General features: G+C 46.2%; 2 protein-coding genes across 5 annotated transcripts in view; one reads left to right on the top strand and one right to left on the bottom strand.

Annotated features, from left to right (window-relative positions):
- The window catches only part of rfxank (regulatory factor X-associated ankyrin-containing protein), a 23,428-nt gene extending 20,945 nt beyond the window's left edge, over window positions 1-2,483 (top strand). For both annotated transcript variants that reach the window (XM_072482259.1, XM_072482260.1), the window contains 2 exons: window positions 403-483; window positions 2,008-2,483. In XM_072482259.1, the coding sequence (XP_072338360.1) occupies window positions 403-483; window positions 2,008-2,063 (137 nt within the window). In that variant the 3' untranslated portion in view covers window positions 2,064-2,483. The remainder of the gene's footprint in view (window positions 1-402; window positions 484-2,007) is intronic.
- Window positions 1-18,213, bottom strand: part of nr2c2ap (nuclear receptor 2C2-associated protein) — a 26,322-nt gene extending 8,109 nt beyond the window's left edge. Inside the window, exons 1-5 of one of the 3 annotated variants that reach the window (XM_072482263.1) lie at window positions 18,078-18,213; window positions 13,080-13,170; window positions 6,467-6,572; window positions 5,001-5,099; window positions 2,435-2,702 (exon numbers count right to left, since the gene is read on the bottom strand). In XM_072482263.1, coding sequence (XP_072338364.1) covers window positions 2,614-2,702; window positions 5,001-5,099; window positions 6,467-6,572; window positions 13,080-13,170; window positions 18,078-18,115 — 423 coding nt within the window. In that variant the 5' untranslated portion in view covers window positions 18,116-18,213 and the 3' untranslated portion in view covers window positions 2,435-2,613. Of the gene's footprint in view, window positions 1-2,434; window positions 2,703-2,999; window positions 4,165-5,000; window positions 5,100-6,466; window positions 6,573-13,079; window positions 13,171-18,077 lie in introns of those variants that run through there. The other 2 variants (XM_072482262.1, XM_072482261.1) reach the window with 2 other exon arrangements.

Below are 18,213 nucleotides of genomic sequence, written 5' to 3'. Positions count from 1 at the left end.
CAGAATTATACAATTTCTACAGCGCAGAAGGAAACCATTCAGCCTATAGAGTCTGAAAGAGCACCCTGTCTAGGCGCGCACGCCGCCCCCCCCCCCCCCCCCCTGATCTACACATCCCTGGACACTAAGGGACAATTTAGCATGGCCAATTCACCTAACCTGCACATTTTTGGACTGTAGATGGATACTGGAGCAGCTGGAGGAAATCCATGCAGACACAGGGAGAAAGTGCGAATTTGTCACCCAAGGCCATAATTGAACCCGGGTCTCTGGCGCTATGAGGCACCAGTGCTAACCATTGTGCCAAATAGACTTCAGCAAACTTACTCCTCGTGGGTCTTATACCAAAAGTGCAGATTTATTTAGCTCTTGAGTTTAATGGCAGTTTCTCTTTTTCAACAGCCAAAGGTGCAGATTTAACAATGGAGGCAGACTCCGGTTACAGTCCTATGGATCTGGCTGTAGCTCTGGGCTATAAAAAAGGCAAGTTTTCATCATTCCTTTCAGTTCCATGACATCCTCTTTTTCCCCACTCAATTTTCTTCCCTCTCTTCTGGAAGACCCAAATTCATGTTCTACATGCAGTCACCCATTGTCTTGTAGCTAGAGGCTACATTTGTGGTGGTTTGATATGATGGTTTCAGAGTTTCTCAACTTTTCTTTCAACTGGACGTGCCCCACTAATGGCTCAACTGATAACTTGTGATGAATTTAAGAAATTGTTGTATTTTAAATGGTTTCAGTAATGTTATTAAAACCTGGGTTAAGATACATACAGACAGTATGACTGCTGGACCTGTGATTAAGATGTCGTTAAAATGAAGTTATCATTGATTTGAAGGTGAAGGTGAAGTGTTCTGCTAATAGATCTCGGGAACTATTTATTGGTTTACAGATATCTGGCTAATGGAATATTATTTATGTTTGAAGGACCCCGAGGGTGTAGATAATTTATGAGGGGATTGTGTTTGGTCTTGGCTAATGAAGTCAAGAGACAAAATAATGCCTTATGCTTTGGGTACAATGATGTAGTTAATGGGAGAAGCCAGGCCTGTCTGGTCCTAGAACTCTCATCTGAACAGGAGTGTTTAGTTTGCTTCTGAAAGGTTCTCTCTCCAAAGATTCTGCACAGAGGAAAGCAAGTAGAACCCTGGTTGTTAACTTTATGTAAGAATGGTATTTGAAATATATTGGTTTGTTTAATTGGAATATAGCGGCACGTTTAGGAAGTAAGTCAAGATTTACTTTCACTACTGTATAAATGTTAACCATCAAGCTATTTCTTTGTTGCTAATATGGTTAATTTTCTAAGCTTAAATTAAATTTTGTTTTAACATAAATGATACCTGTGGGTCAGTGTTATCACTCCTGGGGTGCAGTAACAGTTCCTCGGTTTTACAAAACTGAAAATATTTGGGTTCTTGTCTGGAATTCTAACATAATAGGTCTAAGCCAAACAAAATGAGAGAATCAACCAGGGCCTCTTCAACTGGTTGCTATCCAGTTTTGAAAGCGATGTGTGCAATTTAAGGTTAAGCTGAGGTGGTAATAATTGAATAACTGGCATCAAATGCTAAGATTTACACATAAAGAATTTGATGACTTATGTGAACCCCCCCAAGGGCAACAGAGACTGGAGTCCAATGTGAGCATGTGTTGCTAGCTTGGCGGGAGAGGGGAGGGAAGGCGGGAGAAGAGGGGGGAGTAGGCGTGAGGAGGAGGGGGGAGAAGGCAGGAGGAGGGGGGGGGAGAAGGCGGGAGGAGGGGGGGGGAGCAGTTAGAAGCAAAAATGTAGCGCAAGAAATAGGAGGCGTACACCATTTGGCTGCTTGCACTCGCTCCGTCATCCAATAAGCCCCACTTTCCCAACCCATCCCTCGATTTCCTTTGTGTTCAAAAATCTATTGTCTTGAACACTGTAAAGGACTGAGCATATCCCAGGATAATTAGTGTTCTTGTATGTGTTTTTTAAAAACTTCCTTTTCACATTAATTATTTCTATTTTAGTCCAACAAGCTATTGAAAACCATGTGCTGAAGCTGCTTCAGAGCAACAAGGAGTGAACAAAAGCAATGGAACCAGCCTTGGATGAGCAGGGCCAGTAAGTAAAAACTAGTCAAAGCTGTCCTTTTACCTCACAACCTACCTGAACTCTGCATCGAGAGCAGCGGAGGCTTTTGAGGCCTACTGTACCCTATCTGATATGCAAGATGAAGTCGACAAGCTACAGGCCTCCAAAAATCACAGGAAACAGCTGGAGATGGTTTCCAATGAAATGAATGGCAAACTGGTGGACTGGTCACTAATGTAATCGTAACTGTTACGGAAAACTGCCCTTTAAACTGGGGCTGGCATCGGACTAAACTGCGCCAGTCAGTCCGCAGTTTGTTTGGGTGTTGGTTGCCTGCGGATCTCCAAAATGTAAACAAGACACTTAGAAGTTTATCTTTTTAATATAATAAAAGTGGATTTTTTTCCAGATACCTCTCCATCTTATGACTTTGCAATGGCTTCCAGTCAAGTATCATCAGGTCAAAGGAAGATTTGTTTGTTTTATTCATTCACGGCATGCGGGCTTCGCTGGCAAGCCCAGTGTTTATTGTATATTCTTGATCACAACTGGGTGTCTTGCTTGGTCAATTCAGAGGGCAGTTCTGGAGTCACATTCAGCTCAGCCAGGAAAAGGGCATCAGATTTCCTTCCTACAGGACATTAATGAACCATGGTGGATTTTTGCTTCAATCTGATATTCTCATAATTACCGTTACTGCTGCTATCGTTTTATTCCAGATATTATTTAATTAATTGAATTTCCTGCTGTTGTGGGATTTGAACTCGCGTCGCTAGATTACTGGCCCAATAACATGACCACGATGTTACCGCAACCATCTGGCACCTTTCATGGTGCCAGGATGTTTCAAAGCAGTTCACAGCCATTGTTGTCTCACAAGCAAATTTAGCAGCCAATTTGTGCACAGCAAGATCACACAAACAAGATAATGCTTGATCAGTTTTTAATGTTGTTGGTCAAGGGCTCGATACTCCTCCTGTTCCTCTTGGAGTACTACCATGGGATTACTGATGGCCACCTGAGCAAGAAGACGGGCCCTCAGTTTAATACTGCATCCGAAAGGCGGCTCCTCTAACAAATCAGCGGTTCCTCAGTTCTGTACCCGAGTGGCAGCCTAGAATGTGTTGCCTACGTCCATGGAGTGGGGCTTAAACCCATAATCTTCTAACTCAGCTGAGAGTTAGGCTGGTCAGGAGTCTCTCATACTCTTACGACCAGCCATTAGCATGTTTGGATGGATTTGCAGGTTGACACACGCAAGGTGTTTGACAGCCTTTTGAACGTACCTTCCTTGGCCATCTTGGGGTGGGACTCTAACACAGAGTTTCTGGCACAGAGGCAAAGACACTACCTACTGCACCAAAGACTTCTCACCCTTTGGTATGCCTAGGAGCAATTCAGTCTCTGGCTGACCTTGGAGTGTGCCCAAGAGCAATTGGTCTCTAGCTGACCTCTGAATGTGCCTGGTAGCAATTAGTCTAACTGATCCTAGGATATGTCTCTACAAATACAAGTTGGCTTAAAAGAGAGAAGCTCCACTTCACCAGCAGAATATATTGTGAGTTAAGTAGCTAAAATGAGAATGGCCACTACATTCAGAGAAGTGCCAGAGAACTAAACTACGAAGAAAGGTTATAAACAAATTAACTCTTCGGTCAATAAGGAGCAATTAAATATGTACAAAAGATATACAAGAAATCCCACTGCCTTGTTCTGTACCATGGAGAAACAGCATTGGGTTCTCCAGCCAACATTCCAAATACCATTAATTCAGCCATTTTTCCTGTATCTTTGTCAAATATAAAGTCATTCCTCCCCTTTCTCACTGATCCAAGGTAAGTTTCAGTCTGAATCAGCAAAATGTAGGCACCATGCTCGAGTTTATATCTCACCAGCCACCGAAAGTGTGACTGGGAAACCCCAACTCCAGTTGGTTCTACTTCTCCAGAATGTGAGCGTAATCACATTTGTTACAACACTTTTTCACCAAGAACGTCAAGATGATAGATAATAATTCTTCCAAAGAAGTCTGTGCTTTTCTCAAAAATTATTTTAAATTTATCAGCGATGGATTCCTTGTGGATGGAGAATCTGTGAGTCGCAGTTAAGGAAGAAGAACTCAATTATTTAACGAAGAATAATTTAGCAAAGTGCCTGCCGGGATCCACAAATGTAAACATTCATTCATTAGAAAGCAATCTTGTCACTATTCGATGTTTTAAACTCACCCACACGGCCCACATTCAGACTGAAGTAAGGATAAATGTGTTTACTCAGAGGCTTCGGAATGTTTAGAACTCTTTATCCCAAACAGCTGGGATAAAGGTGGCACATTGGTTAGCACTAACACCTCACAGCGGCTGGGACCGGGTTCAATTCCGGCCGCGGGTGACTGTGTGATGTGAAGTTTGCACTTTCTCCCCGTGTCTGTGTGGGTTTCCTCCGGGTGCTCCGGTTTCCTCCCACAGTCCAAAGTCCGCAGGTTAGATGGATTGGTTATGCTAAATTGCCCCTTACTGCTCAAAGGTTAGGTGGGAGCATGGGGAGGGGTGGGTGAGTGGGCCTAGGTGGGTTGCTCTTTCGGAGGGTCGGTGCAGACTTGATGGGCCATATGGCTCCTTCTGCACTGTAGGAATTCTATGAGCTGTGGATACTCAGGCATTGAGTGTGTTCAACGTTGAGTTTTTGGTACTAAAGGATACTGGGTAGGTTAACTGGAGCTAGAAGATCAGTTATGATCTTAGTGAATGTTGGAGCAGGCTCGAGGGACTATATGAGCTATGCTAGCTCCAATTTCTTATGTTCCTCTGCATATTCGCAAGACATCTCACCTCGTGACAGAATTGAGGGATGGTGGAACTCATTCCCCCAATGGAAAGCCTGGCCCTCACACAAAAGATTATAAAAATTAACTGTGTTGCTCAATCACCTATTGCTGCCCCCAAGACTCTAAAGGATATCTGCAGGCGGTTTGTGTCTTCCGGGTAGAAGTCGGCTATCTCCACCAAACTGGCTCCCTTTCTGCCACCTAAGAAACAAGATATATAAATTTAATCATGAAGTTAATTGCAATACGAGTAAAACCATGCCAAACTGGAATGCATTTGAGTTTGTGGTATAAACTAAAGCTAAGGCTGACACTCCAGTACAATCTGGAGGAGCTTTGACAAAGAGTCATCCATACTTGAAACATTAGTTCCCTTCTCTCTCCACAGAGGCTGTCAGACCTGCTGAGATTGTCCAGTATTTTCTGTATTTATTTCAGATTCCAGCATCTACAGTAATTACAGTCTTGCGGAAGCATTGCACTGTCATCATAAAATTTACAGTGCAGAAGGAGGCCATTCAGCCCATCGAGTCTGCACCAGCCCTTGGAAAGAGCACCCTACTTTTTAAAAATAAATTTAGAGTACCCAATTCATTTTTTCCAATTAAGGGGCAATTTAGCATGGTCAATCCACCTACCCTGCACATCTTTGGGTTGTGGGGGCGAAACCCACTCAAAAACGCGGAGAATGCAAACTCCAAATGGGCAGTGAAAGAGCACCCTACTTAAGCCCTTGCCTCCACCGTATTCCCTATAACCCAGTAACCCACGTAACCTTTTGGACTGGACACTAAGGGGTATTTTAGCATGGCCAATCCAACTTACCTGCACATCTTTGGACTGTGGGAGGAAACCGGAGCATCCGGAGGAAGCCCACGCAGACACGGGGAGAAAGTGCAAACTCCACACAGACAGTTACCCGAGGCCAGATTGAACCTGGGTCCCTGGAGCTGTGAGGCAGCAGTGCTAACCACTGTGTCACCGTGCCAGAAATGTAGTCTTTCAGATGAAAGGTTAAACCAAGCTCCCACCTGTCTTCTCAGAAGGAGGTAAAAGATCTCATGGCTCTATTTTGAAAAAGAGCAGGGGAATTCACCCCAGAGTCCTGGCCAATGTTTATCTCACTATCAACATCACAAAGAAACAGATAATCTGGTGTTTATCACATTACTGTTTGTCGGAATTTATTGTGTGCAAATTAACTGCTGAATCTCCGTAGTCTCAGAAACTCTGGGATACAGAGCCAGGTGGCTTGAGGGAAAAAGTAAACAGGTGACACTTCTCCCATTCTCTGTCCAGTGACTCATGCTGTGATTTCAGGCAATCAGCTGATGGTAGAGTCAGGCTTGACTGAGATGCTGAAATTCATGAGACTGGAAATGACTATGATTGGGGTCAGAATCCTGGAACTCGCTGCCTAACAGCACTGCATGTACCGACATCGCAGGAACTGCAGCGGTTCAAGAAGGCAGCTCAAGGGCAGCTGGGACGTGAGCAGTAAATGCTGGTCCAGCCAGTGACGCACACAACCTGTAAATTAATTTTAAGAAGTTTCAGCCTGAATTTACCTTCAAGTCTGCATGTTCTGCCTGTGAATCCACCTTGGAACTGGAGCTGTAATTCAGTCACCTTTACTGTCTGAGGGAACTCGAGCATCACCCACTGGGAGGAACCCTAAGAATTGGTGTGGGTAAAACACAGAAACGATCACTGAAAATGCAGAGATGGAGATAGTGATGGAATACAAAGCACACACACTGGTAATAAAAAACAATAATGCACAGCAGGCCGAGACTCAAAGAGCAAGAGAAGCTAATAACTCAGAGAAGTGGAGAAAGAAAAATCAGAATCACATCAATTAAAAAAAGACTGCCATTTCTACAAGGTCTTTCATGTCCTCAGGGGCAACACGGTAGCATTGCGGATAGCATAATTACTTCACAGCTCCAGGGTCCCAGGTTCGATTCCCGGCTTGTGTCACTGTCTGTGCGGAGTCTGCACGTTCTCCCCGTGTGTGCGTGGGTGTCCTCCGGGTGCTCCGGTTTCCTCCCACAGTCCAAAGATGTGCAGGTTAGGTGGATTGGCCATGCTAAATTGCCCTTAGTGTCCAAAAATTGCCCTGTGTGTCGGGTGGGATTACTGGGTTATGGGAATAGAGTGGAGGTGCTCTTTCCTAGAGCCGGTGCAGACTCGATGAGCCGAATGGCCTCCTTCTACCCTGAAATTCTATGACATCGCAAGACCCTTCACAGCTAATTAAATCGTTTTGAAGTGTGATGTAAGAAAGATTGTACGAAGTCTTACAACACCAGGTTAAAGTCCAACAGGTTTGTTTCGATGTCACTAGCTTTCGGAGCGCTGCTCCTTCCTCAGGTGAATGAAGAGGTCTGTTCCAGAAACACATATATAGACAAATTCAAAGATGCCAAACAATGCTAGGAATGCGAGCATTAGCAGGTGATTAAATCTTTACAGATCCAGAGATGGGGCAACCCCAGGTTAAAGAGGTGTGAATTGTCTCAAGCCAATTCACTGTAAGAAAGATTCACAACCAATTTGGGTGCAGCCTGGCCTCACAAACAGCAATGTAATAATCACCAGATTTATTTGTTTTTAGTTATATGTATTCAGTAATAGATGCTGGACAAAACACTACTCTTCCAACATTGCCACGGGATCTTTTACATCCATCCAAGAGGGCAGACAGGACCTCAGCTTAACATCGCTTCCAAATGTTGACACCTCAAACAGTGCAGCACTCCCTCAGCACCACAACCTTGATTTCTGTGCTCGAGCTTCGGGGATTAGACTTGAATCCATGACCTCTTGGCTGAGAGGTGAGAGTGCGACCGACTGAGCCAAAGCTACTGCTAGATGTAATGAACCTTTAAAATGAATCAAAGTACGGAACCGAGGGGAGTGCTGCTTCTAATAAATGTGTCGCTTTCAACAGTCTTGGATGTTCCATCTCTCCTTGGTTCTCAATTCATAGCCTACAGCAGTGTTTTTCAAACTTTTTTCCCGGGGACCCATTTTTACCAATCGGCCAACCTTCGCGACCCACGCCGGCCGACCTTCGCGACCCATGCCGGCCGACCTGCACGACCCACCATTTTCTCTTACCTTGTTTGTTGCTGACAAAAATGGAGGAAATAGTTTTGGGTCCCTTTGCCTCCCGAAATTGAAAAGGCTGCGACCATATAAAAATAAATGCGGCAGCACTGCGCATACGTGCCCGATCATCGGTGTGCATGCGCATAGTTTTGCGCATGCGCACCGATGATCGGGCACGCATGCGCAGTGCGGCCGTATTTTTTTAATATGTTCGTGGCCATTTTGAAGAATGCTCGCAGCCGGCATTATTAAAAGCTGGCTGCTGCGGCTGTTGCGCGCGGATTTGGGCTATCGGGAGTGCCGCGACGGACGGCCCCGTGACCCTCCCGACATCCGCCCACGGGTCGCGCCCCCGAGTTTGACAATGCCTGGCCTACAGGATGTAGGGGAGGACAGGAAGAGGGAGAGATAGGAAGTATGTGTTTCCTAATCTGGACATATATTGCCGTTCCTTCACTGTTGCTGGGACAAATCTTTGGAATTCACCACCTACTGGCACTGTTGGGAGCACCTACATCATACAGACTTCAGCGGTTCACCACCCTTCTCAAGGGTCACAGGGATTGGCAATAAATGCTGACTCTGCCTGCAACATGCACCATGAGTGAATATATTTTCAAAAGTTAGTACATCTTGTTAAATAAAAGGATGTGTGAGTGGCTCTCGAATTTACTGAGTTTAGTTCAGCCTGCTATCTCTTATTGTAAGTGTGCAGAATTTTGTCTTCACAGGTTGCTCAGGAGTGTACCGTATCTCGGGTCGCAGTCCAAAAATCCCCATTAATTTGCAAACATCTCAAATTGCTGATACTAACAGGTCTTAGGTGTTTGAATTAGGATCTGTAGCTTAGCAGGAGAACAGCTACAAGACTGCACTTTCTAAATCTCCAGGCAAGTTAAATTCAAAACAGAACAAACCACAAAGATGAGTAGGAAACAGCTGGTTTGTGTGGGCTGCCAAACATGAGTCTATGAAACCTTGATAAAGCACAATTTGGCCAAAAGACTTCAAATAATTTATCTTCCTCTCTTTGCTTCTGATCTTTTAATTTTCAATTCTGAGGAAAGTTGGCGCATCTGCCTGACTCGCTCTGCATTTTCTGTTATGTTGGTTACAGTGTGATGACTGAACAACATGATTTGCGGCCTTCCAGTTAAGATCCAGAATGGGCTGAAGCTTGGCTGCTCTCTTGCGCCTCTCGGTGGCTGTCACTGATGTTGCACTGATGGATTTTAGGAATAGAATCGGCTCATTATGGTTGTGTTGGCACTTTGAAAGAATTACCAGCTGATTTGGCCTGCAATCTTTTTACCTTTTCAAGGGTATTTATCCAATTCCCGTCAGAAAGTCACAATTGAAACTGCTCCGACCATTCTTTCTGAGAGCACATGCCATGTCACAACAACTAGCTGTGTAAAAATTAAACTCTCATCATGTCTGCTCAGGTTATTTTGCCAATTCGCTTCCATTTGTGCCTCCTCTGCAAACTGACCCCCTTGCCACTGAAAACTGTTCCTCCTTAGTTACTCTTTCAAGTCTCCCCTAATGCTCTGTTCCAAGGAGATGTGTTACCAGGGTAAAGCAGACACACACATTTAAGGAGGGGGGAGATCAATTAATATATTCTGATTAAAAAAAACATCAAAGAGATGAATTTTCATTCTCCCAATAGCATTGAGCTCGACATACATATCAGGGGAATGCTGTGTGGTCAGGATATTTTTTATTCTTTCACGGGATGTGGGTGTCACTGACAAGGCCAACATTTATTGCCCATCCCTAATTTTCATGGAGAAGATGGCGGTGAACCCCCTTCTTGAACCGCTGCAGTCCCTGTGATACAGAGACACCAGCAGTGCTGTTAGGAAGGGCGTTCCAGGATTTTGACCCAGTGTCAGTAAAGGAATGGTGATGTAGCTCCAGGTTAGGATGGTAGGTTGCTTGGAGGGGAACTTGCAGTTGGTAGCATTCTTTTCATCTGTCATCCTTATCCTTTTAGGTGGCGGAGGTCACAGGTTTGGAAGGTGCTGCTGAAGGAGGCTTGTGAGTTGCTGCATCTGGTAGGTGGTGCACACTTACTGCAGTGGATCAGTGGTGGAGGGAGTGAATGTTTAAGGTGGTGGATGGGGTGTCGATCAAGCGGGCTACATTGTCCTGGATAATGTCGAGGTACTCGAGTGTGGTTGGTGCTGCACTAAATAAGATATAGGAGCAGAATTAGGCTATTTGGCCCATCGAGTCTGCTCCGCCATTCGATCATGGCTGATACGTCTCTCATCCCCATTCTCCTGCCTTCTCGCTGTAACCTCTCATCCCCTTACTATCAAGAATCTATTTATCTCTGTCTTAAAGAAGCTCAGTAACTTGGTCTCCTCAGCCTTTTGCAGCAATGAGTTCCACAGATTCACCGCCCTCTGGCTGAAGAAATTCCTCTTCATCTCATTTTAAAGAATGGTCCCTTCAGTCTTAGGCCGTGCCCTCGGGTTCTAGTCTCTCCTACTAGAGGAAACACCTTCTCCATGTCCACTCTATCCAGGCCTCTCAGTATCCTGTAAGTTTCAATGAGATTCCCCCCTCATCCTTCCAAACTCCATTGAGTACAACCCAGAGTCCTCAACCTCCCAAGGACAGTACATCCTTCCTTAGACACGGGGCCCAAAACTGCTCACAATATTCCAAATGCCATCTGACAAGAGCCTTATACAGCTTCCGCAGTACATCCCTGCTCTTGTATTCTAGCCCTCTTGAAATGAATGCTAACATTGCATTTGCCTCCCTAACTGCCAACTGAATCTGCATGTTAACCTTTAGAAAATCATGAACTGGGACTCCTAAGTCCCTTTGTGCTTCAAATTCCTGAAGCCGTTCCACATTTAGGAAATAGTCGATGCCTCTCTTCTTCCAAGCAATGTGCATGACATCACAATTTTCCACAGTGTATTCCATCTGCCACTTCTTTGCCCGCTCTCCTAGCCCATTCCTAGTCTTTCTGCAGCCCACCTGCTTCCTCAACACTAAATGTCCTATATATCTTTGTATCATCTGCAAACTTAAAATTTTTTTTTTTTAAGAGTACAATTTTTTTTCCCCCAATTAAGGGGCAATTTAGCGTGGCCAATCCACCTAGCCTGCAGACCTTTTGAGTTGTGGGGGCGAAACCCACGCAAACAAGGGGAGAACGTGCAAACTCCACACGGACAGTGACCCAGAGCCGGGATCGAACCTGGGACCTCGGTGCTGTGAGGTTGCAGTGCTAACCACTGTGCCACCGTGCTGCCCTTCATCTGCAAACTTAGCAACAATGCCCTCAGTTCCTTCTTCCAGATTGTTAATGTATTCGTGAATAGGTGTGGTCCCAACACTGACTCCTGCGGAACACTACTGGCGTCTTTTGAAAGAGATGTTAAACCAATGCCCTGTCTACTCTCTCAGCGGAGCACAAAAAAACCCTATAACACCAATCGAAGATGGCAATGGGAGTTCTCCCCGGTGTCCTTTTCAATATTTATCCATCAATCAACATTAACAAAAACAGATATCTGATCATTATCACAAGTTTGTTTTCGGGAGATTACTGTTTGCTGCAAATTGGTTGCTGCGTTTCTTACATTACAACAGGATGGACTTGTGGATGTGAGAGCAGGACGGTGAGTTGAAATGGCAGCTGCAGGAAGGTCTGGGTCCTGCTTGCGGACGGACCAAAGGTGTTCTGTAAAACGGTCTGCATTTAGTCTCTCCAATGTAGAGTATGCCGCATTGGGAGCAGCAAATGCAATAGACCAGATTGAAGGAGGTGCACTTAAGCGCTGCTTCACCTGAAAAGATTGTTTAGGCCCTTGGATGGTGAGCAGGGAGGAGGTAAAGGGGCAGGTGTTGCAACTTCTGCTATTGCATGGGAAGGTGCCGTGGGAAGAGGCCAAGGTATTAGGGGTGATGGAGGGGTGACTAGGGTATCGCAGAGGGAACGGTCCCTGCGGAATGCTGACAGGAGGAGTGAGGGAGAATGTATTTGGTGGTGACATCATGCTGGAGCTGGAGGAACTGGCGGAGGATGATCCTTTGTAGGCAGAGGCTGGTGGGGTGAAAATTGGGGACAAGGGGGACCCCATGCTGTTTTGAGAGGGAGGGGAAGGGATGAGAGCAGAGGTGCGGGAGATGGGTCGGACACGGTTGCAAGCCCTGTCGACCACAGTGGGTGCGAACCCACAATTAAGGGAGAAGGGAGACATGTCATCAGTACCGTTTTTGAAAGTGGCATCATTGGAACAGATGCAATGGAGGCAAAGGAACGGGGAGAATGGGATGGAGTCCTTACAGGATCTGAGTTGTGAAGAAATGTAGTCGAGGTAACTAGTGGGTACTAGTGGACCATCTATCCCCAGAAATGGAGATAGAGAGGTCAAGGAAGGGAAGTGTCGGAGATGAAATGGCAAGCGGCAGGCAGGTCTGGGTCCTGCTTGCGGACGGTCCAAAGGTGTTCTGCAAAACAGGTGATAGAAGGGTGGAAATTGGAAGCGAAATTGATAAATTTTTCCAGGTCCAGACGGGAACATGAAGCAGCACTGAAACAATCGTCGATGGATCGATAAAAGAGTTGCGGGATGGGGTTGGAGTAGGATTGGAGCATGGAATGTTCCACATACCCCATAAAGCGATAGGTAAAACTGGGACCCATAGTCTGCCTTTTGTTTGGAGGAAGTGAGACAAATTAAAGGAGAAATGGTTCAGTGAGAGGACAAGGTCGGGCAGACGGAGGAGAGTGGTGGTGGATGGAACTGTTCAGGCCTCTGTTTGAGGAAGAAGGGGAGAGCCCTCAGACCATCCTGGTGGGGAATGGAGATATAGAGGGATTGGGCATCCACAGTAAAGATTTGGGGCTGGTTAGGGCCAGGGAACTGGAAGTTGTTGATATGATGTAGGGCATCGGAGCAATCGCGATGTAGGTGGGAAGGGATTGGACAAGAGAAGAGAGTATGGAGTCACGATTGGAAGAAATGAGTTCAGTGGGGCAGTTGTTAAATAGTTCCCTGGGATCCCAGCTCTTCCCAATCCATCTGCAGTTATTACCTGATCGGAGTTCCAGCAGGTCTCCTCATTACGGTCAAACAAGAACTTCTTTCCAAATTGCTTCACATCACGGTTAAGGACAGAACTCACCCTGTGGACAAGGAATAGAACTCGGGTTTGACAACGTGGTCAGAAATGATAAAGCAAGACTTGCATTTAGCAACTTACACTACCTCAGAATACACAAAATCTTTCCGATCAACAATATGTCTGAAGTGCAGTCATTGTTGTAACATAGAGAATGCCAATTTGTGACAATGTGATAATGACCAGATAATCTGTTTTTGGGATGCTAGGTGAAGGCCAAATATTGGCCATGGGAGAAAGCCACTGGCTTTCCTTCAAAATAGTGCCTTGGGATCTTTTAGATCCACCCGAGAAGGCAAAACAGGGCTTTGGTTTAACATCTCAACCAAACGTTGGTGGGCAGCACGGTGGCGCAGTGGGTTAGCACTGTGGCCTCACGACGCCGAGGTCCCAGGTTCGATCCCGGCTCCAGGTCACGGTCCGTGTGGAGTTTGCACATTCTCCCCGTGTTTGCGTGGGTTTCACCCCCACAACCCAAAGATGTGCAGGCTGGTGGATTGGCCACGTTAAATTGCCCCTTAATTGGAGAAAATGAATTGGGTACTCTAAATTTATAAAAATAAAACCAAACGTTGGTACCTCCAACTGTGCAGCACTCCCTTAGGTCTTTGAAGCCACACATTACAAGGAAAAGCCTCCTCCCACCTCTAGCCTGTTTCAAGGTCAGGTGATTAGAGATTCACTGGATATAGAAAAGCACTCATTAACCACAGCAGCTCCACACGGAGCTACCAGTGGAACAAAACAGGACATTTTGACAGAATTGCAAGATTCCACCAGCCAATCACACACAGCATGGTGATAGTGTGTCAGGATTAAACTTGTTGTCTCCCAATCACCAAGAACAAGGAGAAAGATTTATTTACTCAGAGGGCCTTCGCATGCACTGATTGAGGTAGAAAGTGTTGCACTTTTTAAAGGCAATTCTAATAAATATTTGAAGCAGTGGAAGATGCAGGGCAGTGGGGTAAGTATTGCCCAGCAGAGAGCTGGCACTGACATGATGGGCCAAATGGCTCCCTTCTGTGTTGTACAACTCTACGGTTGTGTGTGATGGTGGCAACACACCACACAGAAAGTTAAAGATTAAAAGGGCTTTTATGATCCGGATTACATTCCTTGCTCTCTACCACTCCCATGGTGTGGATTTTTAAATTTTTCCTCTGGTACCTCAATGAAGTGGCATCATTTAAGGGACAGTAGCACAGGGGTAATATTACTGCAGTAGTAAAGTAGAGGCCTGGATTAATACTCCAAGGAGCTGAGTTTAAAATCCGCCATGGCAGCTGGACATATTTAAATTCAATTCATTAATAAATCTGGAATAAAAGAGCTGGTTCACTCATGGTGTCCATGAAACTACTTGATTGCTGTAAAATCTCGTCAGGTTCACAAATGTCCTTCAGGGATGGAAATCTGCTATCCTTTCCCTGGTCTGCCTACATGTGATGCTCGATCTTTAGCAATGCGGTTGATTGCCCTTTGAAGTGATCTAGCAAGCCACTCAATTGTACGACACGACGTTGTGGGTGTACCTACACCACAAGGACTGTAGAGGTTCAAGATGGTGGCTCACCATCACCACCTCGGATGGACAAGAAATGCTGACCTTGCCTGCGATGCCCACATCCCATGGATGAACTTTTAACAATGAGTCCAGTGATACTGAGCAAGATATTCAGCTGAGGCAACATCAATGCTTAAGGAAGTCACTTCAACAGCAGGGATCACGGGATGATATTAAGGAGCAGGGACTCCAGCCATCTTTTGTCTCTCTCTAATCCAGGGTGCACAGGGTACTTTTTTCAGCCTTCAGCACAACCACAAAGCTGAGGCAGACCAACACACCAGACTAACTCCAGGGGAAGGAGCTTGGGGAGGGTGTCCTGCTCCTCGTGGTTCGGTATCACACTGGGCAGAGTATGTATGAACTGAGCCAGCTAGGAAAAATGTTCTCATAAGGGCAGCACGGTGGCACAGTGGTTAGCACTGTTGCCTACGGCGCTGGGGACCCGGGTTCGATCCCGGCCCCGGGTCACTGTCTGTGTGGAGTTTGCACTTTCTCCCAGTGTCTGCGTGGGTTTCACCCCCACAACCCAAAGATGTGCAAGGTAGGTGGATTAGCCACGCTAAATTGCCCCTTAATTGGGAAAAAAATAATTGGGTACTCTAAATTTATTTTTAAAAATGTTCTCAGTGAAGGATTACATTTGTATAATTTGAAATAATAAGACTGGGCAGATATTGAGTACACACTGTGTGAGAGAGGCCATCAGCAGCTATTGGGTAAACCATAGTCTCTTAAGAGGCTCAGAGGAGAAATTATCAGGGGAAATGAGGAGGTACTGAACAAATATCTTGTCTGTCTTCTCAGTAGAAGATTCAAATAACATGTTAAATAATGAGTTAAGAGACATTCCAATTAGTTGTCTCATTTATGTTAAGCATCCAATAATTGACACTGATATGTAAAGGGGCTTCAGGTGGCCCTTGTGTCAGGTGATGTGATGTTAGAGTTTTGTGCAAAGTCTGTTGATGGAAATTAAAGGTGTTTTGTGGAAAAGTAGCAGAACTTTTGACTCTTTATACTACAGCAGATAAACGTCTAAGAAATGGTAGCAGAAGGCGGTTGCTGTGCAAGTGTGAAGGGTTGAAAGATACAACTTTTCCAGACTAAACCAAGGAGTGAGTTAAAAAAATATATATGGATGAACCGAGGACAAAGATGGCTTGATATGACTAGCCCCTTATTTTCTGAAAGGGGATCATACGATCAATGGAGAAGTGCAGTAGTTATGTGGACTAAGGTAACTGCCTTGGGAAAGAGAAAACAAGGTATGGCATTGGCTCTTTCTTTACCTTATGACAGTAAAATCCGAAGCAAAGTATTTTCTGAGCTAGTATTAGAAGAGTTAGACTCAGAAGGTCTGGAGACTCTATTGCGTTACATGGATAAGATTTATAAAAAGGATGACCTTGTTAAGTGTGTATGAAGCATGGTCGGATTTTGATAGGTTCCGGAAAATAGAGGAATTCTCCATGGAAGACTATAAAATGGAATTTGGCAGACTATATAAAAGGCTGCAGAAACACAACCTGGAATTTCCACCAGTCTGTGTTGGCCTTTAAATTACTTGACTGCTAGAATGAGCAACAAGGATAGGCTCCTGGTTTTGACAGGAGTTCAGTTTGCGGATAAGGATACCTTATTCGATCAGATGACAGAAGCTTTAAAAAAGTTTCTGGGGAAACATTTTGATTCTGATGACCCACATAGGTCAGTCTGCAATAAAGCAGAAGATAGAAAACACACTTAACAGGATGGCAAAATCGCAAGGCTACAAACAGGTTCCAAGACTATAGAGGGAGATTGGGACCCGGAAAGTATGAAGACAGAAACTTTGTTAGAACCTACAATAGGAAGATGAACCCCAGATATGCCCGGGGTATGATAAATCGATACCGAAATGAGGAGACATTTTTTCATTCAAAGGGTTGTGAATTTTTGGAATTCCCTACACCAGATACCCTGTGGATGCTCTGAATATATTTACAGTTGAGATGGCAGATTTTTGGTCTCCCAGGAAATCCAGGGATATGGGGAGCAGATGACAACGTGGAGTTGAAACTGAAGAAAGATATGATTGTATTGAATGTCGGAGCCGGTTCGGCAGGCCCTATGGTCTATTCCTGCTACTATCACTTGTGTTCTTAAAACTAGAGTCATTATAACCCCAACATTATCCATGGTGACGATATACACCCCTCCCCATAGCAATCACATTGATCCATAGCAACATGGGACCCCTCCATCAGAACTTCATTGACCCACAGCAACAACAGGTCTTCATCTCAGTAACCATATGGACCCCTCCCCAACAGTAACCACAAGGAGCCTTCCCCATAGCAACTACATGGTCCCCTCCCCACAGCAACCACATGGTCCCCTCCCCACAGCAACCACATGGTCCCCTCCCCACAGCAACCACATGGTCCCCTCCCCACAGCAACCACATGGTCCCCTCCCCACAGCAACCACATGGTCCCCTCCCCACAGCAACCACATGGTCCCCTCCCCACAGCAACCACATGGTCCCCTCCCCACAGCAACCACATGGTCCCCTCCCCACAGCAACCACATGGTCCCCTCCCCACAGCAACCACATGGTCCCCTCCCCACAGCAACCACATGGTCCCCTCCCCACAGCAACCACATGGTCCCCTCCCCACAGCAACCACATGGTCCCCTCCCCACAGCAACCACATGGTCCCCTCCCCACAGCAACCACATGGTCCCCTCCCCACAGCAACCACATGGTCCCCTCCCCACAGCAACCACATGGTCCCCTCCCCACAGCAACCACATGGTCCCCTCCCCACAGCAACCACATGGTCCCCTCCCCACAGCAACCACATGGTCCCCTCCCCACAGCAACCACATGGTCCCCTCCCCACAGCAACCACATGGTCCCCTCCCCACAGCAACCACATGGTCCCCTCCCCACAGCAACCACATGGTCCCCTCCCCACAGCAACCACATGGTCCCCTCCCCACAGCAACCACATGGTCCCCTCCCCACAGCAACCACATGGTCCCCTCCCCACAGCAACCACATGGTCCCCCTCCCTATAGCAACCACATGGACCCCCTCCCTATAGCAACCACATGGACCCCTCTCCATAGTAATCACATGGACCTCTTCCCATAGCAACTACATGATCCCCCCCCCCCACAGCAAACATGGAACTTTCCCTATAACAATCACAGGTTCCCCTCCCCCTCCCCCTCCAGGACTGTTTTCGGACCCCCGCCTCGCCACACCGGGGATAATCGCCTCCCGTCCCGGGGTCTTCATCGGGGATAATCGCGCCCCCAGTCCCGGGGTCTTCACTATCTCTCAATCCCCTCACCTGCACCCCGTCTCCTCACACACCAGCGACTCCGCCATCCTGCCGGAAAGCAAACCCGCCTTTCGCCACAGCGTTGGCGGCTTTTCCACGACAGTGCGGGCAGGCGCCGCAAAGCGGATTGAAGCTGGTGACCACA

This window comes from Scyliorhinus torazame, chromosome 18, assembly GCF_047496885.1.
Source record: "Scyliorhinus torazame isolate Kashiwa2021f chromosome 18, sScyTor2.1, whole genome shotgun sequence".
In the NCBI taxonomy this organism is placed as follows: domain Eukaryota; kingdom Metazoa; phylum Chordata; class Chondrichthyes; order Carcharhiniformes; family Scyliorhinidae; genus Scyliorhinus; species Scyliorhinus torazame.
The sequence above is the reverse complement of the archived record's forward strand: the minus strand, read 5'-3'. Positions and strand labels throughout refer to the sequence as shown.